Source organism: Typha latifolia, chromosome 4 (assembly GCF_019914945.1).
Source record: "Typha latifolia isolate L0001 chromosome 4, TyphaL0001v2, whole genome shotgun sequence".
NCBI classification, from domain to species: Eukaryota; Viridiplantae; Streptophyta; class Magnoliopsida; order Poales; family Typhaceae; genus Typha; species Typha latifolia.
Genome location: NC_133089.1, coordinates 3673625 through 3697148, shown reverse-complemented (window position 1 = coordinate 3697148; position 23524 = coordinate 3673625). Strand labels below are relative to the sequence as shown.

General features: G+C 37.4%; 3 protein-coding genes across 4 annotated transcripts; 1 reads left to right on the top strand and 2 right to left on the bottom strand.

Annotated features, from left to right (window-relative positions):
• Positions 1-1846: 1846 nt before the first annotated feature.
• On the bottom strand, positions 1847-3435 carry LOC140787628 (probable BOI-related E3 ubiquitin-protein ligase 2). The gene is made up of 3 exons (XM_073136649.1): positions 3006-3435; positions 2648-2903; positions 1847-2559 (listed from the first exon to the last, which is right to left on the bottom strand). Exons 1-3 carry the CDS (start codon positions 3032-3034, stop codon positions 1996-1998), a joined length of 849 nt encoding a protein of 282 aa, XP_072992750.1. The 5' UTR covers positions 3035-3435; the 3' UTR covers positions 1847-1995.
• Positions 3436-5739: 2304 nt separating this feature from the next.
• On the bottom strand, positions 5740-7889 carry LOC140787804 (xyloglucan endotransglucosylase protein 2-like). Its single transcript, XM_073136911.1, has 4 exons — positions 7521-7889; positions 7347-7447; positions 7063-7256; positions 5740-6328 (listed from the first exon to the last, which is right to left on the bottom strand). The coding sequence occupies exons 1-4, from the start codon at positions 7723-7725 to the stop codon at positions 5929-5931; spliced, it is 900 nt and encodes a 299-aa protein (XP_072993012.1). The 5' UTR covers positions 7726-7889; the 3' UTR covers positions 5740-5928.
• A 2254-nt stretch (positions 7890-10143) lies between these two features.
• On the top strand, positions 10144-22974 carry LOC140786526 (ribonuclease TUDOR 1-like). 2 transcript variants are annotated; one of them, XM_073135017.1, is made up of 17 exons: positions 10144-10324; positions 10881-11045; positions 11592-11666; positions 11756-11869; positions 11965-12069; positions 12320-12526; positions 12634-12837; positions 12918-13025; positions 15265-15435; positions 15560-15757; positions 15835-16194; positions 16273-16503; positions 16578-16766; positions 16841-16918; positions 17094-17288; positions 21105-21479; positions 22487-22974. In XM_073135017.1, the coding sequence occupies exons 2-17, from the start codon at positions 10896-10898 to the stop codon at positions 22673-22675; spliced, it is 2949 nt and encodes a 982-aa protein (XP_072991118.1). In that variant the 5' UTR covers positions 10144-10324; positions 10881-10895; the 3' UTR covers positions 22676-22974. The 2 variants fall into 2 exon arrangements, with proteins under 2 accessions (XP_072991118.1, XP_072991119.1); XM_073135018.1 differs by having other exon boundaries at positions 10219-10324; positions 10888-11045.
• The last annotated feature ends 550 nt before the right edge of the window (positions 22975-23524 follow it).

The following is a 23524-nucleotide window of genomic DNA, read 5'->3' as shown; positions in this document are numbered from 1 at the left end:
GTCAACTGATACCTGGCTTCATCTGGTCAAACCAACCTCTGCCTCGTTTAAGTTTTTTTCTTATCAAAATGAGAGAAAGCTAATGCAGCTGATAAGGTTGTTGCAGCCTCCAGTCAATAAAAGTAACTCCAAATGTTTATAGCTTGTTGCCTCCCTTCCTCTGTCTCGAGGCTTTGCCAATTCCAATAAGCAGATGGGCAGCTCTGCAGATGTATCTATCCGCATTGAATTTGTGAGCCCCAGAGGGACATGTGGGCATTGAAGTAAGTGATACGCAACAAAATGCGTGTGGTTTCGTGTGCATCTGCTTCATTAGTTCCCTTCCTATTGAAATATGGCAACTTTTAAGTCCTACCATTCCGAATTCCAATTTTCCTATGAACATAAAGGCCAATATTTTATGAATTTTTCTACAGAGCACGTATGATGTAGCGTTTCTTAAGATGGTCGATATAGTTATTTTAATTTATACATAAAGGAAGACTTTTTCTAATATATAAAAAGATAATCGGAGATAAGAGTAAGTAATTCAATTAGTAATTAGTACAGTGGAAATGGAAGCGCAGAGGAGGTTTCCTGACATCATGAAGCTCGCCATTGCCCCAGGAAACCCTGTTTCACCAAACTACTTTCCCTACTAATATTATACACCAGTAAGGATTGGCTTTGTTCTTGATGTGGTGATGTGATCGATGGGCTAATCACATGTCTGCACACCTCTTCTGACCAATTAATAGACACATTAAATTCGCCACAAATTTCGTTGCCTTTTTTTTATAAAAAAAAAGGTATATATACATAGAAAGATAATTGTTAGATGTGAGGCAAAATGTCATTGTAGATTGCTATCCAACCTCATCTCTGTATGATGTTATATACATATAAGATTCGACCCATCAACCTATACCTGCCATCCCTTTCAGGAGTGTTTCATATAATCTAACTTATCTTGCGTTCAAGTAGAAAAGGGTAGACAATTCTGCATCCAGATTCTTTTATTCTTTTGATGACAATCGCATGATACGAAACATAATGCAAGCAAAAGAAGCATTCATGCGTGTTGAGTGCAACGACGTGGACATATAAATATATATATATATATATATAGAGAGAGAGAGAGAGAGAGAGAGAGAGAGAGAGAATCAAGAGGTTTACAGATACTTTTATAATGAGCCAAGATAGGTTGAAGGCAACAGTGACAGAGTCAGGCTCAGAGCATCTGCTATGTTTATTTTGCATGCATTTATAATTTTATATATGTCCGAGAAATTAATAACAATTTATGCAGGAGACTGCTACAAGATAATGGGTAGGGTTCCACAAAACGAGGACGAGTAAGATCAGCAGAGGGTAACTCGTGCATCTCCCAAGAAAAATTGGAGATAAATATATTGGTTAATTATTACTTACCTTCATATATTTTGACCCAAGTTTACCATATTCGCGTAAAATATATACTTTAAACCTAAATCTAACCACATAACTCTTTTATAATTAATTTATTATTAGGAGGATTATTCACATAGAAATACAGTCTAATAATAGTAGGATAGTTTGATCTAATAATAATAAAAGTATTTTAGCCATTTGTACCATTTTATTTGAATAAAGAAAATATTTACATATAGATAGCAAGAGAATACAGTAAAATATTTACGATTTTTTTAGCTTATAACCATAATTATATAACTTATTAACTTTGTGAGATTTTGTATGCCTTTTGAGTTAGTTTATACAAGGGAATTTGATTCACTCTAGGATCATGAACATATTATTTCAACTATAACTTCTATCTCGCAAATAAATTTATCTTCTCATAACTGAAAGAAAGGAAAGTCTCAAGAGGTGGGGAAAAAAATTGAATAATAATTAAAAAAAATATGTACATATGAAGAGAGAGAGAGAGAGAGAGAGAAGAAAAGTGAAGGGACGGTTTCATGAGAGCAAAGCAACCGCTCCTTCCCGCCAAACTAACCACGCCCCCATCGATATCATTCATGACTCCAAGACTTCAACCGCATACTTCCTCGGGCACCGGCAAACGGGACACGTGTCTGCTGCCGATTCGCAGGCCTTGCACAGGCAGAGATGCCTGCACGGGAGCATCACCACGCACGCCTCCCTCCCTCCGCATACTTTGCACGCCCTCCTCTTCCTCTCGCCTCCTCCTCCTCCTCCTCCTCCTCCCCCCTCCTTCCCCTTCCTCACCTTCTTCTCCTCCTCCTCTTCTTCTTCGTAGCAACACGACTGAGCGTCGTCGGTGTGGCCGAGCCCTTCCTTTGCCCCTCCCACGCCGCCGCCGCCGCCGCCGCTCTGGAGGAGGGCGTACCGGAGGCTGGCGACGGCGGCCTCATTGTTCTTCGCAATGTTCATCCAAATTTGCCTCTCCGCCGCCATCTTCGTCGCCTTCTCCAACAACTCCGCATTCCTCTGCCTCGCGCTCGCCAACTCCGCCTCTTTCTCTCTCATCCTCTTCGCCGTCTTCTGCTCTATAGTCAGCATCAGAATCTGATGCTGCCTCTTGTGCAGCACCTCGTACTCCGATCGCATTCTATCGATCTAAAATAAAAGAAATATATACATTAATTCATGACATATATTACTAGTACGTTATCCAACAACTTCTTCAAGATTTTTAGATCAATACCTGATCGCGAACGAGTGCCTCCGTCTCGAGGCTCCCTTGATAGTATAACTGGGAGATCGGATCTCTCTCGTCGAGCAATTCAAGTCGGATTTGACCGGGATTTGGGAGCTGCGGCATAAACATGGCGGAGGCGGCGAAGTCGTCTCTGCTTCGCTTTCTTAGCAAAGAGGATGAATTGGAATTTAGTAGATCGCCATTAACCACAAACTTTTCCTCTCCTCTTTCCTCCCCAAGTGCATTAGAAGTATTCCAAGGCCTGGAGCGAAAGAAACCAAGAAGAAATAAGATTTTAAGGAAGAGTCAAAACATTAAAAAAAAAAAGGACTAGTCTATAGCATTAAATTCCTCCAACTCTCACCTAGGTGGGTACTGCGCTTGCACGGCCATAACAACGCTGCCAATTTCCTCAGAGTTTTTTTTTTTTTTTTCTCTCTCTCTCTCGATCAGAGGTTCTCGGAAAATAAGAAACGGAATCGAAATTAATCCGTAGAGGATTTCTCTCTCTCTCTCTCTCTCTCTCTCTCTCTCTCTCTCGTTGTGGAAGTTTACGGAGGAAGTGGTGGTGGAGAAGGAATCCGAGAAATAAATCGCGGGTGCTTTGCTAAGCTTTTTAAAGTGGGATAAATTGGCAACGGACGGTCAAAGGGAGACCGCGAGCACCACACGAGGGAGGCAGTGGCTGTGTGTCTGCTACGCTGCGTAAAAGAAAAGAGGAGGTGAAAGAAAAGCTGGACAAAGACCCCCAAAAACGAGACACAAACTCTTTTTAACTTTTCTTTCCCTCCCCCTTCCCTCTTCCCTTCTTCTTTCCTCCCAGTCTTCGTCAATTCACGCGTCCAACGCGTTACTGCCACTTGCGTTCGGTTTCCTCTGCTCTGGCCGTAAGGATTAATTACCTAAATTTAAAGATTTCTTCTTCTTTTTTTCTGGCATGCATAACTTTAAATAACATATATCTTATAGAAAGTAGAAGGATCTAAATGCAAATATTAACTCTTAATAGGAAATACAAGTCTGTTGAAGAGTATATTTGCAAAAGAACCCTTTAAAGATTAAGTATTAGAGATGGATTCTATTTACCATATATAAATGCACACGGGTAATTAATTACCTGGATTCAAAAGGCAGTTAATAGCGTAGCGTGTTAGGTGGATCTTATTGCGGGATTCATCGAGTGCGATTAATTGACAATATTTGCTGAGATCTTTGTTTCTTGAATTGCTTCGCCTATGACCCTCCTTAAAATTGAAGACAGTACTAGTCTTCATTTCTAGATGTCATGCAGACCTCTAGAATAAAACTTGCTAAGTTTTCAAGGACTCAAGTTATATACTTGTTTTTGTGTTTGAATGAAAGAAAGCTATATTATAAAACAGAAGAAGAAGCATTATATTTTCGGTTTTTATATATTACAATTGGCATACAAATGAGTTAAATAATAGAAATAAAAGTTTAAGGAGATATTCTGAACTCGCACTAGCTATAAAGTTTAAACTTTACACGTTATAATATAAAAAGTGTTAAGTTGAGATAAATCCAAGATAAATTCAAGCAACTCATACAGCTAGCTGCCTTCCAAGTTTGGAACTCTTATGCCTATGCAACAAACAATAGACTTTTAGCCATTTGGCGTCTATATGGAAGAATTAGTTTAGATGTCGATTTTAAGCTGAGACTTATTCCCTCTAAGATGTAGTCATCCAACTACTTTAGAAGTATACTATCCTTTTCTCCTAATTGCGTAGTATTTTGATCAAGAGAAACATGATCGGTTTCATAGATATCTTAAAGTGTGTGTGTATATATATATATATATATATATATTCATTAAACAGTGAGCACAGACATAATACATTAAGATATATAATATATGAAGTCTTCAAACATTCACGACGTCATTTTCATCAGCTAGTGAGTCATATGTAACCTTTATTTGAACGCTTCCAAGTTCCAATACTTAATAAATACTTTTACGTTCTCACTCTTGAAACTGAGTGATGTTTACCGTTGGGATTCAAAGTGGCAAAAGAAACGGATACTGATTCGAAAATTATTGCCGCCCAACACAATTTTGAAAGAGTTATTAGAGGAGTTTATTATTGGTTCGTATCTTTTCACGAGTAATTAGTTGCTGAGTTTGAGAGCCCTTGCGAGTTGCAAAGATCTCCACGCCTCTGAGAAAGAGCTCAAAAGTCAAGCATAAGATTATGTCAACCCAGGCCGCCGTTATATCGACCACAATTGAAAGGGCTGCACAAAGATTTATATGTGGTTACAGATTATTCCCACGCGATTACTTCGAGTTGTTGGAGTATATCTATCCTGACGTATGGAAGAGGTGGGTCGCATGAGATAGAGGACAGTAGTAAAATTTAGTAATAAGAGAGCATCATTTATTGGTATTATCCTCAATCTGCTGGATGAATCATTCGCTTCAAATTAGAGCCCAGCTCTCAAATTTAAGCTTGCTTCTGTATCCTATTTAGAACAGGAACCTGTTTAAATATGTTTGGGCCGAGGCTAAGACTAAGCCTTGCGTATTTTTTTGTGGGATTAATTCGCTAAGTAACGTTAGTCTGGATTAGCCTTATAAGGTCTGACTTCACTTTATTATTAAGTGTTGGGTTGAACTCTAGTTTTTATACTAATTTATTTGAAGTGAAAGGGAAATGAATAAAAGAGAGAGTGGAAGAGATAGTAATATAGCTTATCTACACAACAAAAATTTATAACTAAAAGATTTCTTCATTGGGATCATGATACAATGACCTTTATCTTCATATATTATATAATGGTGTTTTTACTTGAAAGTTCAAGTCTTTCTATTGAAAGTGCACTCTAAATCTTATAATGTAGAGTTAGGATTATTAATTTTCTTATAAGTAGTCTTCTTGTGATCTTAGAAAAACTTATTATGGTGATTTTTTTCATACCGCTTCTTTTGACAGTGAATTTCGTTTGGTATCCCACTATTTTTTTTTCCTTTAAGATAAATGTGTATTTAATTATATAATATTTTTTATTAGTATTATTATTATAACTTATCGGCAGAAAAGATAACTCATTTCCAACACTTTTTGGTACACTAAAACTAGCCAAACCACCATATAATACTGCTCCTTGTTCTAAATAAGCAAGATTAAATCTTCATATTACATAAGATAAAGCGAAGCACTACCAAGAACCAAAGCAATTCTAATATCAAAGTTGCAAGACATGAACAACAGCCAACGTTATCCATGCTACTCTCCTGAATGTAGCCTGCTCACATCGCAATTAGTTCACACATCTCTATCCCTCCTGCACTCAGGTGGCATTACAGAGTGCCTGGATTGATCAGTGCAGTAGTTGTAGATGGTGTACTTGCTCCTCACCCACGCCAGCCGCCGGTATTGCCAGCCATCCAGATCCTGGAACTCCTTCTGATCCCACCACCGCATCCCCTGCGTCGCACATAACTTGGCCTCCACCGACGCCTCGCAGCCGTCAATGTGGAAACCGCGGTAGGAGGCTACGAAAGGCACCTTCGACCAGTCAGTCTTCTCGAGGCCGCCCCTCGTCGCCCAGTCGTCTGCATTCCATAGGCTGGAGTAGATCTTCATGGGCTGGTTGAAGGGGTACCTCACACCCAATTCCTTGCTGTTCTTGAACACTCTAATAGGAACATCATCTACAAAGAAGCTAAGAAGCCCAATGCAACAGTGGTGTGTCAGATTCAGCATCTAAAACAGTGTCTCGTAATGCAGCTCAGAATCATATTTGACAATCTCGTATAGTATCAGAATAATCATATTGACTTCCTCAATTCATAAAACAGAAGTTAGTATCTTCTTCAATTCACCGTATGTATGTAGTGAGTGAAGGGCTCACCCAGATGCGATATTACTTGCTTTGACCACTGTGAATCATATCAGAGGTCACCATATTACTCCAACGTTGTAGAAAGCTAGTATTTATCCACTATTATGAGCTACTGAAAATGTCTTCTTGTCTTTAGAAACAAACATAAGGCCAAGGACAAAGGCTAGTCAATAAAAGGCAATGCCTGGAGGAAAGTATGCATGCAAACAGCACCATCTTAGATGGCCCACCCAAATGGGGTTGGTTGCAACTGCTGCACTGATTCTTTTTTTTTTTGTGCATGTGATATGCCTGGTAATTGTACATCTCCCCTTATCCATGATTCCATATCATGGTTGAATACAGAAAGAGAACTTTAACCCACTGTTTATAATTAATAAAAAAGAGGCAACAATTATAGTTGTAAATGGCCCATGACTGACCGATTGTTTATTTCAGGGCTAAATCAACATAGTAGTGTTAATGCTGATCATTTCAATCTTAAAACAAGACTAAAACTGAAGCAGGAATGGAGAAAGAGCACAGAGAGAGAGAGAGAGAGAGATGAAACCTACACAATCTGGTACATGTTCCATAGAACAGAGTAAGAGTGGTAATCCTTGGTTGGATCAAACCAAAGATAGATCCTCTGCTCTCTATCTCCCTTCCCACCAGTGAACACATTGGTTTGCAAAATGTAAGGTTGGTTGGTCCTGTTGCCCAAGAACTCAAAATCTATCTCATCATGCTCTGAGTTCTGAGAAGATAACTGATTCAAGAACATACACCAAATCAAAAGAGTTATTTTTAGAATATACAGCTAACACTAATGTATGGTTAAATGCAAATAATGAGGTACATAGAATGCAGTCACAGTTCCAGCCGAGTCCCCTGGAACCATCTTTATTTGCATACTGAAGTGACCAAACAAGTATGAGCCCTTTGATTGAAACCCAGTGCCTGAAAATAAGAGAATAAAGAAAAAGTTGTTGCATTTGGATTCTGAGCTTCTAGCACTTGGAACATAGTTTACCTGTCGATTTATCCAAGTAGAGTTGGATCTCATTGCCTCCATTGAAGTACTTGATGTGGTCATAAGCCCAGGTGGGCACATAGTTCTTCTGGAATGGAACATTAATGGGCTTCCTTGGTGGAGCAGCCAAAGTGGTCACAGAGGCCAAGCCAAAGAAGCAAAGCCACAAGGCCAAAGAAGGGGAGGAATAAGGAGAAGTAGCCATTCTATTTTCCAAGGGAGAGTGAAGAATTGGAAGAGGGATACTGTAACTCCTCCTCCTCCTCTATGTAAGCAGTGACTTTATATTTCCATCTCCAGACAGCCAGACAACAGTCGTCTAGTAGCTTTTGTTTTGTTCATTTGGGAAGAATACAATAACATCATGGTACAATCTATGGATGAGTGGTGTGTAATTAATGGTTATGGTGTTCTCTGCTATTAGCTTTGTAGCAGATGTTGGCTATTGCTTGGATATAGAGGATTTCGTAGATGTGGATAGAGATTGGGCTCTTAACTGCAAAAGGAGAGCTAGTGATGGGGACTAAAGAAGCAGATAGGTACTGTTGACTCAGTGGTCACAGGCATACTAGGACTGGTTAGATGTACTCTTTTCTACACTATTCCTTTTCTTTTTAAACACTATTTTCTTTTTTTCCCTCAAGGAAAATTGTAATAATTTGCAAACTTTTTATTTTAGAAAAGGAGAAATATTCTAGAAATTAACTTCACAACAGTTACAAAATTAAACTAACTTTCGTTGAGCTGTTATAAAACCTTCTTTAGAGTAGGTCAGGGGATAAAAAAAAACCATAAAAGATTATAAGGAAATTCTTCATTCCAAGTACATTAATAATCTATAGTTTCATCCCAAATACAACAATTTGGGTCTTAGCCTCTCTAAAATATAATTAATTTTATAATTTTAAAAATTATAAGTTAAAATTTTAATATTATATTACTCACTAAGACTTCCATAAACCTAAGTCCATTTGATAACCCCTTTGAGCAATCGACTATGAGAAAGGAGTCAAATTTAATAATAGGGAAATTTATATATAACACCCTATCTTTTAAGCTAAATTTGCATTTACACCCTACGTTTTTATTATTTGCATATCGAGTCCTATGATTCAATTAATATTTACAGAAAACACCATGTGTTAGATTTTAACCAACACCGTTTGGGCAGATAGGAGTATTCCGTCAAATTTATAATTAATTTTCTTAAATAGCGAAAATACCCTTATACTTCTTCCTCCTCCCTATTTCTATTTCTTCTCTCTTCCTCTCTTTTAGGGCATAACTGTATAGCTTCTTTCGATCAAGAAAAAAATAGGATTTTTTCTTCTAACAACTCTCATTTCTCCTCCTCTATCTTGGGTTTAATATTTTCTTTAAATTTAGCTTTAGATTTGGGAAATGGCATAGCTTCGATTTTTTAAAATGACACAGCTTGGGTTTTACTTTTTACAATAATTTTACTGATCAAATTCTGAACCTACATCCTATTTAAAATGTTAAAATATGAATTTTAAAAATGGCATAGCTATTAGCTAATTAATGAGCTCAATTTTACTTTTTACGTATCTCCCAAGAGAATTAATGTCATCATTAATAAGCTCAACATATACCCTTGTCTGAGATAGATTTGGGTATTTGTTGGGTTAAGTTTAGTTAGATTAGGTTAGATTAGGTTGAGTTGGGTTTGGGTTAAATTGTGTATATGTTGAGTAACTTAGATAAGAATATTTTAGTAATCATATTAGTGTAGTTAACTTAACTGTGGGGTTTAGTTAAGTTAAGCTAACAGAAGAGTGTTTTCTGCAAATATTAATTGAATCATAGGGCTCGATCTGTAAATAGTGAAAATGTAAGGTGTAAATACAAATTTAGCTAAAAGACAGAGCGTTATATACAATTTCTTTTAATAATAATATTATAAATATCTTTGTCTTTCAAGAAAATGAGTACTTCCAATCGTCTTAGCAATTAAGATTGCCTTATATCATAAACAACGATTCTCTTATCGAAATTAGTATAATGTTACAATATTTTTTGACAACAATATGAACTAATTAAATAAAGACAAATTATTAAAAATAACATATATATTATTATTATTACTCTAAGATATGCGCATTCATTTTGCTTTTAATGCATTAAAAACATCATAACATTAGTGTTTTTTTAAGAGAAATAATGGCATTAGTATTGTTAATAGAGTTATTGTTTAGATAAATTAAATTAACGATACCAACAAACGAAGGAATAAGAGATATTTGTGTTTTATTTTAGTAACAGAACTAATGCCATTATTTCCCAGCTTAAATTTAATTTAAGATAGTTTTGAGACATTTAAAGAAAATACAAGAGCCAGAAAATTTATATGATATAATGTTATTAATAAAATAAAAATAGGGTGTTTTTAATAAATCCCGTGTAATTGGCTCAGACAGGAACCTGCCACGTCTGAACAGGGTAGGGTAGGAGAGTCCGCAGCCCCCACCTACCTTGACTGTATTAAATTCCTGCACTCGGATCTGCGGGCAATCTGCTGCGTCGGCTCGACCGAGTACAAAAAGGGCAATCTAGTCAATGCGTATCGTGCGTGATAGACTTCGATCGAAGTCCCTAAACTCTAGAAGGGTAATCTAGTCAAATTAGGTTTTTCCGTTTCCCAGTATATATTCCAAAGATTTCCTCGAAACGACGAGCCGATCTCCCTCTTCCGCCGTCTTTCTTCGCGGGGTTGTTCCCGAGGAGCGTTGTAAGATTCTCCGGTCGGAAGGAGAGACCTCTCCTACTGTGGAGATCGATCCGAGGTAGGGTTTTCCGTTAGATCTGTGTCCGGTTTAAACAACAGAGAGAAATTGTTGAAGCTTTCACTCGCATTTCGTTCTTCTGATGTGTTGTTTGACCTGATTTAGATTTCTTGAATCGAGTTTTGATCTTTATGAACAGTATCCTTGAAGATCTGTTTCGAACAATGGCTTTTGTTATCTTCTACTGTTCCGTTAGTGTCCATCTGCGAGAAAGATCTTTCTTTCTTCTTAGAGCAGTGAAAGATGTTGGTTTTTGTTGCTAACCCAACACTGCTGGTTTTTGAAAATCTTATTGGTATCTTTTCAACCGAATCTTTCCAGTTTTGGAAAATGATTTATCATGCATTTACACAAGGGTGGAAGAATTGTGATCCCATCCATCAGCTTGTGATCCTTCGTTATTTCTCTTAGTTGGTCGTTATGTTCTATCGGATTATCAGTGTTTACTCCCACGTATTCCGAATCTCTCTTGAATAAAATGCGTTTGTAGAATTTGAAGCATTTGGTGATATTTTACTTGTGCATTTGTAACACAAGAGGGTATTACTAATGACAGTCCTTAGTTATCGAGATGGCTGCTGCGCCTGCTGCAACTGGATGGCTAAGGGGAAGAGTGAAAGCTGTTCCTTCTGGAGATTGCTTGGTGATTATGGGAAGCACGAAAGCTGAAATCCCACCTGAAAAGACCATAACTTTGTCTTCTCTTATTGCTCCCCGGCTGGTATGTTGCTTGCATCTGATGCTTAATTCTTGCTAATAAAATGCTTCACGTTTTGGCTGAAGCATCTAGTGTGTGGACTTTATAGTTAAACTTACACTGGGCACTTAAATTGTAGAAATCGAGGAATGAAATTGCTTTTTTCTACGTAAGAAATTGTTTGCTTTCGTTTGATTGTAACTCTCAGATCTCTCTCTCTCTCCCCCCTCTTTCGACAAATAAATATACTAAAATAGTATGTTTTTTCAATAACTACGTTTCTGTTTGATATATTTTTATCTATATTCTTGTATGCTTCTTCTGCTTATACATCCAGAGCCGTTATTGCATTATTTTTCGCTCTTGTTTTAGATATCTATTTCAGCTGTATACCAATATGTCTTTCAAAATTCAAACTAACATAAGTGTATGAAAATTATCCTGTTTTATGTACATAAATGTTTTTATTTCCTTCATCATTTTTGCCTAACATGAAACCATTTCAAAGGAACTTGTTTCTCTGCTTACTAGTTTTCCTTTGTTTTTGTTGTTTCACTCAATAATGCCCAGGCCCGCCGCGGTGGAGTGGATGAACCCTTTGCGTGGGCTAGTAGAGAATATCTAAGGAATCTTTGCATTGGAAAGGTTGCTTTCCTTCTTATGCTTTAAATCGTAGTCTTCATAACTGAGTTCTATAATTGACTTGGTGCCAAAGTTGTGATGTTGCTTTGCAGGAGGTAACATTTAGAGTAGATTATACTGTTCCATCCATAGGGAGAGAATTCGGCACAGTTTTCCTTGGCGATAAGAATGTTGCACTATTGGTTGTTTCTGACGGGTGGGCGAAGGTATTATCAGTCTTTGTTTAACTAGCTTGATCCCACTTGCACCCTATATGTGATTGGTATTTGCTTTTTCATTCTTGGTTGTTCATGTTCAATAGGTTAGGGAACAGGGTCAACAAAAAGGTGAAGCAAGCCCTGTTTTGGCAGAACTGTTGCGCCTGGAAGAACAAGCTAAGCAACAAGGATTAGGTCGTTGGAGCAAGGTTAGAAACCTTTTTTTCTCTAATTGCTGAATTTCACCAAGTAAATTTGCAGTAGAGGATGCCCATATCACTAGAAATCTTTCTCATTCTTGAAGCAAGACTTGTGGTTATTTTTGGTGTCCTTGCATAGGAAGCTCATCAATTATTGACACTTTCCATGCTAATTATCCACTGTTTTCCAGTATATATATATATCCTGAATGGATTAATTGGGTTACAATCATAAACTTTTTATTGATAACTGATTTAGGTACCAGGTGATTCAGAGGCATCAATTAGGGATCTACCTCCTTCAGCAATCGGAAATCCTAGTAATTTGGATGCAATGGGACTGCTGGCTGCAAACAAAGGCAAACCGATGCAGGGAGTTGTGGAGCAGGTTCGTGACGGAAGTACAGTTCGTGTTTATCTGCTGCCAGACTTTCAGTTTGTTCAAGTTCTTGTAGCTGGAATTCAGGTACTATTTCAACAAAATGTTCATTGCGGTCATTATTATCCTCGTAGCTGCTAGCTTCTTTTGCTTTGCATGTTCACTGTATGTCTATCATTTTAATTAAAAAATAGGCACCATCCATGGGAAGGAGGACTGCAGCAGAAGCTGAAATTAAAGCTGGTGATGCAAATGGTGAAGTTTCTGCTGATGCTTCAACCTCTTTGACGTCAGCACAGAGGCTGGCTGCTTCTGCAGTGCCATCCACTGCAGTTGCAGCAGATCCATTTGGTCGGGAAGCTAAACACTTCACGGAGATTCGCGTTTTAAACAGAGAGGTAATTTAGGATTATTATTTTTCTTCAAGCTAGATGGATTTAAATTCTCCTTTCATTTTCTTAAACATTGTAATTGACAGGTTCGAATTGTGTTAGAAGGCGTGGACAAGTTTAATAATCTAATTGGTTCAATATACTATCCTGATGGTGAGACTGCAAAAGACTTGACTCTGGAGCTTGTCAAAAATGTATGCTCCTTTTCCCAATCCCTGATAATGCAACTTCTGTTAGATTTAAAGTTGATGAGAAGGGTTAATTACAATCTTTGCTTCTGGCTGGCAGTATGTATTATATCTGGTGCATGATTGTTGCTGGTTCTTACCTTTATTCAGATATGATGATATACCTAGATCAGCAGTAGATATCAAAGGATTACCTCCTTTTGTGAATTCTATTTTTAATTTTTAATATTGAGTTCCCTTTCTTTGCACTTTGCTTCCTTGATTTATATTTTAGTTAATTACAATATGAAACAGAGTGGTGAAGTTTCAGTTTTGACCCAAAGAAAAAAAAATATATTTTGATTTTAGCCTATTGTGGTCCAAAAGAAATGTCAAAACCAAAAATCTTGATTGTTTCGTCTTTAACCAATTAGTTTCAGCTCTAATTTTTATTATGCTTTGGCCAATATTGTTCCATCTTTGTTGAAGCTTCAAACCCTTTATAGCACCTTTTAAATAAAATTATGTTGAAAAGTTATTTTCATTTTTGGACTAATTATTCACATGCATGACATAAATTTGAAGTTCCACAGGCTGAAGATGGAGCAAGATGCCACAATTTTAGCCCATTAAGAGGGAAATGCGCTCCCTATATAAATATAATAGATTCATGAATTGTATGCTGAAGCTAGAAAAGCAAGAGTTTGTTTGTAAAACCTCTATGGACTTCTAAGGGCCTGTTTAGACTTTTGAGAAGCATTGTGAGATCAGGTTCTATCAGAGGCCACCCAAGGGCCCCTTTTACATATGATTAGTTAAGTAAAAGACACCCACATGCAGACCTATGCCTAGGTTGATATTGTTAAGGATTTATACCAATAGGTCCAATATGAGAAGATATTTCATATTAGATTACCTTTTGACTGGGAAAAACTTATTTTCCGATATTGAAGAATAATATGATTAAAAACCTCAAACCTTAATGTGAGTTCCTAAGGGTAAAATTAAATGACCTGAGATATTTAAATACAGACATAGACAAGTGTAGGTTTCTATTATTTCTGGGGCTACTTATTCGTTGTACTATCTTGAAAGAAATGATATTTTTGCAGACCAGAATGTAGTCAAAGGCCAAGTTTTGCTTCACATGTCATCATGAGGATCATATGCTAGTGTCAGTTATCTTGCTTCCTATCTTATGCCAATGACGAGGGCTATTATTTGATGGTTCTTTTTAACTCATATAACATTATGTCGAAGTTCCATTTCTTGCCATGATTAGTAGGAATAGAAGAGAAATCTCGCATCGGTTCTTTTTAGCCCCCATTTCGCTGCAAGATTATCCTTTTTCCCCATTCTAAATTAGGGAACACTATTCTAGATTAGAAAGTAAACATTAAATTATTCCTATTCTAGATTAGAAATACTATTCAAATTATTCCACACATAAGCTTAATTACAATTTTACTATTAACGTTATTTTAAAATCTTATCCTCTTTCCTTCCATCCACTTAATGCATTTCACAAAGCAAAAGTTTCCGTTCAATCTTTTGCCCAATTTTTTGTTCAATTTTTCCACAAATCTTCTTTCTTTTTGCTGCCCACATATCTCATTGAATGCATGCTTACAAGTATACATTGCATACCTACAATAAAGCAATGCATATCTATAGGTATGCATTACAGATCTGCAATAAATAAGAAGACTTTAATTTAAATTCATATGTCAAATTAAGTGTGTTTTAGTCAATTTTAACTTTTTAATTATACTTTACCTCAATTTTATGTCTCATCAAAAGTAATTATTACACCATTATTCTGAATTATATAGAGACATTAGAATATCCTATTCTAAATTAGTGGTATAATTTTGGGAATACAAATCTAGAATAGCTATTCTAGATTTTTCCCTTAATTTCAAATTCATAGTGAACGAGGTCTTATATTAAACTGGGTTATCAGTATATCTGTACTATCCTTTCTAGAGTAGTGGAGGGCCTGGCAACTTACGGAACATGTCTCTTGTTTAACATAAATTTAGGGTGCACACCTCTGTTCCTGTTGGCAAATAATATAACCGTTTCATTTCTTACATTTAACTTTTAGCTCAACTTAGACATGGAAAATGCAGTTTGTCTGGGTGTAATTTGCTTGCATGTAATTTGGGCATTCACTATGTATTTTTCTATTTTATCCGAAAATCTAGCCCTTTGACTCATGCAATCCACTATGTATCAACATTTCTCCCTCTCTGTCTGTGCTTAGGGGCTTGCTAAGTATGTCGAGTGGAGTGCAAATATGATGGAGGATGAGGCCAAAAAGCGGTTAAAGGCTGCAGAGCTTCAGGCAAAAAAAGAACGCTTGAAAATTTGGACTAACTACATACCACCACAAACAAACTCAAAACGTATCCACAACCAAAACTTCACAGGAAAGGTAATATTTATCTTGCTAAGCAGAGAGCTTCTTTCTTAAACTTTAGTAGCCCGATTTTGTTTTTCCTTCTCTCCGATATCTGTTTTTTTCTTCTTATCCCCTGTCTGTCTCTGCATTTTGCTAGGTGGTAGAAGTTGTGAGCGGTGATTGCATAATTGTTGCTGACGACTCTGTCCCATATGGCAGTCCCATGGCTGAGCGGCGTGTAAATCTATCAAGCATCAGGTCCCCTAAAATGGGGAATCCTCGTAGAGACGAAAAGCCGGCACCATATGCCCGCGAGGCTAGGGAATTTTTGCGGACACGTCTTATAGGCCACCAGGTAGGTTATTATGAATGTAGATTACCATTGGAATTGTTTGATCGTATAGGTATGATTAAATAACCCATTTTTGCCAGGTGAATGTGTCAATGGAGTACTCAAGGAAGGTGGGTATGCCTGATGGATCCAACCTGGCTGCTGCCGCTGATTCTCGAGCCATGGATTTTGGCTCAGTCTTCCTAGTTTCTCCGTCCAATGCTGAGAGTGATGATACCTCTTCTGCTCCACCAGCTGCAAGTGGACAAACAACAGGAATAAATGTGGCAGAGCTTTTGGTTGCACGTGGCTTTGGAACAGTAGTCAGACATCGAGATTTTGAGGAGCGATCAAACTACTATGATGCATTGCTTGCAGCTGAGTCACGTGCTATTAATGGAAAGAAAGGGATTCATTCTGCTAAGGATCCTCCAGTGATGCACATTACAGATCTGACAATGGTAGAGAGATCAAGTTTCCTTTTAGGTGTCACAATGAAGTTGTCTTACCAAGTAATTCTAACTTATTATTTTCTCCAGGCCTCGGCGAAGAAGGCTAAAGATTTTTTGCCATTTCTGCAACGCAGTAGAAGGCTCCCTGCTGTTGTTGAATATGTCCTCAGTGGTCACCGGTTTAAATTATTGATTCCTAAGGAGACATGCAGTATTGCTTTCTCATTCTCTGGTGTTAGATGCCCTTCTCGAGATGAGCCGTTTTCAGATGAAGCTATTGCTTTGATGAGAAGGAAAATCCTGCAAAGGGATGTTGAGGTGCTTATTTCACTCTATGAATTTCGTGTTACTTTGTTTTCTTTGCTCTGATATTTTATGGACTTCCTGCGCAGATTGAAGTAGAGACAGCTGACAAAAAAGGTACTTTCTTGGGATCCCTCTGGGAGTCAAAGACTAACATGGCTGTGACTCTCTTGGAAGCAGGACTGGCAAAAATTCAGACATCATTTGGTTTTGACAGGATTCCAGATGGTCGCCTCCTTATGCAGGCTGAACAATCTGCCAAACAGCAGAAATTAAAAGTATTTAGTGTTTCTAATTCTCCTTTTTACCCTTGTAGCTCCTTCAATTTCTAACTCATGATTGTTCTTATTAGATTTGGGAGAACTATGTTGAAGGTCAAGAAGAAACCAATGGTTCTTCTACTGAGGATAAACAGAAAGAAGTGCTAAAGGTGCTGTGAGTCTGTGACTGTAGGCAAACAAATTGAAATGTTTTACTAGATTATTAAATCTTCTTTTTCTTAATGAGTCAATGGTTTGAATGTTAAGCAATTAAATTTGCTTGGTCATTAATATCTTTGTATGTTGTTATTAGGTTAATCTATATCTCTTCTCTATGCAATACAGGTAGTGGTTACAGAAGTACTAGGTGGTGGCAAATTTTATGTCCAAACGGTAGGTGATCAAAGTGTCGCTGCTATCCAGCAAAAGCTTGCTTCATTAAGTATCCAAGAAGCTCCAGTAATTGGTGTTTTTAACCCTCAGAAGGGCGACTTAGTTCTTGCTCAGTTCACTGTTGATAATTCTTGGAATAGAGCCATGGTAATTATCACAATTTTTTACATTCATAATTTACCTAACAGCTTTTTTCATTTATTTATCTACCTTTTATGATAAGGTAACTGGAATGTAGAGTTTGTTCTCATGATGTTTTTTGTTCTCTAACTTTTCGGTTAACAAAAACTAGCTAAGCAGTGGCATTGTTTTTCTTAAATCATGGTTGTCATATATGTCATATTCTATTATGTTCATATGCACCTTAATCTAAGAAGAAAATTTTATAGGATGACTATAAGAACTTTCATGCTCTATGAATTAAAGTGTTAGGTAATTAGAAAACAAATAGGTAGGAAATTAGAAATTGAGTGCCATCAGAAGCTGTGTTGGTGAACGAGTAGGAATGTTGGATTACTAGAGAAGACAGAACAAGAGATGATTGCGCCCGATATGAGTTATAGGTAGCACCAATAAAGGATAAGTTGAATGAAACTTAACTTAAGATGTTTTGGTTACATTCACTAGAAATCACATAGGAGACCCGGAAGTATTGATTTTAGTCAACCAGCATTAAACTTAAAACACCCACCTCCAAAAATCACGTGTTCTTCATGTGGGAACATTCATGTGACTCTCACATGACCTGTCAGTGTAATAATCTCACAAAGTATTTACGATATGCCTAAAATACCATAACAATCCAAACAAATAATTCAAGAATATAAATATCACAGGCCCCAACAAGCCTTCAGGAATACATGTCTATCTGTAAACTTAAAACATAATAATCTTCATAGGGACTAAAGTCTAACTTAAAAAATAAACAATCATAATAAGAAAATAAATCCATTACTCCTCTATATCTGCGTTCTTAATATTTAATTCTAAAATATTTTCATCAAAATGGCAGTGAGCACATGGCCCAGCAAGTAAAATTTAATAGTAATCTGTAAATAATGTATTATATGATAAATAGAATGCACGTCCATAATTATCAATACATTAAGGTAGTCATAATCCACGTAGCAAACATAATATCGAGGGGGATTAGTCATCTAGCGGTATTATCGTTCGTACATGTTTGACGACACTGCATATGATCGGTTGTTAGTGGCTATCAACATCATCACTGCTCTAGTAAATTATCGCACAAAGCAAAATTATTACTTATAATCAGAAATATCGCATACAGCGAGAAAGAGCTCACAGCTTAATAGATGCCCAGACGTTGCGTCCTCAGGTACCGCTAGAGCTATAACTCTACCTCTCAAACATCTTTCTACTATAATCTTAGACTAATCTCCAAACAAGACAGTGTAATCACATGAATGCTTCGCCAACTAATGACCTCAGGTATAGACCGCTAATATAATACACGCTACCTTTAACCCAGGTTAAGTGGGTGAGAGAGACATTGCCTAGTTGAAACTAGACTAATAATGATATGTGTATGCAGTGTCATATCTTATATTACCTTATTACATCATGATCATAACTAGGCATGAAATCCATCATAAATAAACGATAAATAATAAGTAATGCATGTAAAGTAATCAATAATGATATAAGATAATTATTATCACATCAATAACATTATTTGTAGACTAACATAGGATCTAACTCGCCTTAAATATTTTTGGAATTTGTCTCTCCTAAATAGTCGAGCTATTCCTGAATCTTGAGACCCTCATCGCACAATAATGGGTCTATGGATCGGGCTGAGGGTTTGGTCTGTCGGTGATCCACGGCCTTCGTCGAGTCCTTAGAAAAGAGAGAGAAGGGAATGAGAGAGAAGAGAGAGAAATCCACTTCGGCCTCTCCCTTCTATAAAACCCCAACTCCCCTCGACCTCTTCTTTTTGCCAATCTCTATCCCTTCTCCCTTATTCCCTTCTCTCTCTCTCTCTCTCTCTCTCTCTCTCTCTCTCTCTCTCTCTCTCTCTTTCTCTTGTGCCGTCAAAGGACTCGATGAGGGCCGCGGATCACCGGAGGACCAAATCAACCCCCTCCGTCCGATCCCGCAGACCCATTACTATGCGAGGAGGATCTTGAGTTTTAGGAGGAGCCCGACTGTTTAGGAGAGACGGATTCTAGAAATATTTTAGGAATGCCACCATGTGATATACTTGAAGGGGTGCTGGGAAATATTTCTGATGAAAAGCTTCTAAGAACGCCTTCCATGTGATATACTCTCCTGCAGGCCGACTTGGCATCAAACGCTCGGTGGCTTTCCACCACTCTTCTGTCTCTCCACGAAGAAGAAAGGTGGCAAAAGTCACATGTTGATCCTCTGGGCATCTTAAAGCAGTCAGGATCTACTAGCCACCGATTTGCCTCCATCGGATCGGTCATGCCACTAAACATTGGAGGATTAAGCTACATAAAATGGTTTAGTGGCCACGAGGATCCACCTCCAGCTTGCTCGGCTGGGGTAAGGTGCACGGACGATCCACCTAGTGTGTTTGTCCTAGTCGCTGCCGTGCGCTCACGAACTAGCTCCTCGATGAATCTCTCCTACTGTCTAACCAGACGTCTGAGAGCCTCCATGTTGCTGGCTGGAGCATCCACAACCGGCTTATCAATTGGAGTAGAAGCTCCCTCAGAAGCAGTCACACGAATCGATCTAGTGCGTTTATGTGGCATTCCTAAAATATTTCTGGAATCTGTCTCTCCTGAACAGTCGGGCTCCTCCAAAAACTCAAGATCCTCCTCGCAAAGTAATGGCAAAAAGGAGAGGTCGAGGGGAGTTGGGGTTTTATGGAGGGAAGGGGGTGGAGTGGATTTCTCCCTCATTCCCTTCTCTCTTTTCTCTATTTCGTGCTGCCGAAGGACTCGACGAAGGCCGCGGATCACCGACGGACCAAACCCTCAGCGCGATCCATAGACCCAATACTGTGCGATGAGGGTCTCAAGATTCAGGAAGAGCCCGACCATTTAAGAGAGACAAATTTCAGAAATATTTATCATGTAATACATTATTTATGAATTACAATTAGATTTTTCTTGCTGGCCGTGTGCTCACCGCCATTTTGGTGGAAATATTTTAAAGTTAAATATGGAGGACGTAGATATCGAGGAGTAGCAGATTTATTTACTTATTAGGGTTGTTTATTTTTTTCTTTCTAGTTGGACTTTAGCGCCTGTGAAGGTTATTATGTTTTAAGTTTGCATGTAGACATATATTCCTGAAGGCTTGTTGGGGTCTGTGATATTTATAATCTTAGATTATTTGCTTGGATTGTTATAGTATTTTAGATCTATCTTAAATATTTTATGAGATTATTACATTAACAGGTTATTTGAGAGTCACGTGAATGTTCCCATGTGAAGAATACATGATTTTTTGGAGGTTGGCGTTTCAGAACTACTAAAAAATCTGAAATTTTTGTTCTACCTTCTGGAAGTTTATACTCCACTAATATTTGACATGATTCCAGATCATTCCTCTGCTATTAATTTTCCTGCAATTGTTGCTACAGTAATTCTAAAAAAATTACTTTTCAAGCTTGGTAATGTTTAAACACAGAAGAAACTAGATTTAATAACAAGAGAGTACTTAATCCTAGTTTGGTGATATGAACTATGAAAGAAGATTTTCCTTAACTTTCTTGACTCCTTTGCTTCTATTATATATTGGCCATCTCTTCTGTTATAGTCAGTGATTTTTGTATCAGCAATAGCAGATACTTATTAATGCAGCATTAACAAATTCACATGTATGATTGCTGGTGCTCCAAAATTGTACCTCTATCCTGCTATTTCACTATTGAATTAACTTTTTCTTCATTGGTTTTCAGTTCTTTTACTTATTTTGTTTGGATGTGAACTATTCCCTCTGATTTGTTTTTTTATGCATGTGAAGATTGTCAATGGGCCCGGAGCTGTTGAATCCACAAAGGACAAATATGAAGTCTTCTATATTGACTATGGGAACCAGGAAACAGTTCCTTATACTAGCTTACGACCTCTAGATTCGTCACTCTCATCGGCACCTGGCCTGGCTCAACTTTGCTGCCTTGCATACATCAAAGTTCCAGATTTAGCGGAAGATTTTGGCCAAGAAGCTGCTGAGTATCTGAGTCAGTGCACTTTAAACAGCTCTAGAGAATTCAAAGCCATGATTGCAGACAAAGATACTTCAGGTGGAAAAGTAAGAGGACAGGGAACTGGAACATTTCTTGTCCTAACTCTCGTTGATGTTGAAGCTGGTACTAGCATTAATGCCATCATGCTAGAGGTTCGATCACTTTATCTCTGGTTGTTTCTTTAGTTTATGTAATATGATAGGTTTATGAGATCCTAAGATATATTACATGAATCTTACTTAGGCAGATAGACTATAGTTTCTGTAAAGAGAACTTTATTGGTTATAGACAGCTAACAATTTTAAATTTAAAGTTCCTCATTATGCCACATGGTGTCGCTTGCCTCTTCCAATGAGTAACTAATGGAAGGAGAAAGTGATCAAAGTTAGTTATCTAGTAGTTATTGCGCAAGGCTCTTCTAGAGACAACGCACTATAGTTTTTACTTTTTACTAGTTTAGTTTCAAGTGCATTATGTTTTCATTACCTTCAATCCTGCTTTCTAGGAATAACAATTACTATATTTTTCTCTAAGTTTAATACCTTATAGACCAGATTTGCTATGCTTATCTGGTTATTGCTTGGTTTAACTAGATTTCATGGCAAAATTGACAAGCTTTATTTGAAGTACTTTGGTTATCTCTTTCTTACAGCTTTGAGTTTTCCTACAGTGCTGCTCAACACATTCTTGTCTGTCTGACAATAATTGCTAGAATTGTTTTACTTTCACGCTTCAGCATTGTAGCTCCTTTTTATATGCTTGTTAATGACCATATTCTCAATTTAAATTCACTAAACAGTGAGCACCTCAGTACTAGTGTAATACTGAAACATGTTGAAAGCTCTGCTGACGCCATTTACTGACACTAGGATGACTCTAAAACTGGATTCTCTTAAGCCATAATTTTTTCTTTACAGTATGAATTTAGCATGTAGGGTATAGACCTTGCATTCACTGTGATGTGCCACGACAAAAAAAACTCTTTTGATGATCAAAGATTTCATGTATATAATCGCACTCTTCATTAGTAAGTTGGACAGTAAAACTATGCCCTTCTAAATGAGCCCATGGTATCAAAATCAGAGAATTTATGTGCAACGCTTCTCTGAAAGAACCATTTTCTACTACATTTAACTTTTCAAGTTTATTTTTCTTGCAGGAAGGACTTGCTAGGCTTGAAAGACGGAAGAGATGGGATACTAGAGAACGAAAAAATGCAATTACTAAATTAGAAGAATTTCAGGAAAAAGCCAAAAGAGAGAGGTTGAAAATATGGCAATATGGAGATATTGCATCTGATGAGGAAGACTCAGCCCCACCCGCAAGAAAAGTTGGCGGTCGCAGATAGATTGTTCTATCTAACCAATCTGGACCAGGAGATATTAGCAGGTTAGTGAGGAAGGTCACACTTACTAGGAGAGCTATTTATGCCGTGTATTCTCTTTTTAATTCTTTCTTCATTTCTCCGTAGGCCTAAGAAATAGACATTGGTTATTTTACATCTCCGAATAAGTTATCCCCACCCTTTTTAATCTATGTACACTGCAGAGAAAAACTCAGTCTGCAATATAGCTTGTAGATTGGTCCGTAATTACTTCTAAATTATCGAATATACTTTGAAGCTCTGCCATCTTTGACCAACTCAAATTGTTGCGGTGTTCTTATATTGTTTTTCTGTTGTCACTAGATAAGCTGTAAGTATCTCTCTTTAAAGTGCCATTTATTCTATAGTGTTTTTAATAGTGATATTAAAGCTCTTCTAGATGAAGATTTAAAATTTTATAACTAACTTTGAAATTTTGCTTTGAAAATAGCATCTCATAATTGTAGTACTCTCACGTTAAACATAGTAAATTTTATTTGATGATTAGGTTAGAAGTGTAATCCAGCGACAGTCCACGATGCAATAGTTAAAATCATCCAATAAAAATATAAAGAGCTTGGTGTCCATTGTAGCCCTCTTCGCAGACCAGAAGCTCGGTTTCTACAGTCATGGATTATTCCTTCACGTGGAAGTTTTGGTGGAAACGAGAGGAAGGAGATGTTTTAAAATTTTCCAAAACGGGATCTAATCTTTTTAAAATCCTCTGCATCGCCTATCCATCCAACCCCGAAATGAGACGTCGTCGTCTTTTATCTCCTATGCCACGTCAGATTGCAAAGATAGGACCCACGGCAATAGCTGATCCAAAGTCGA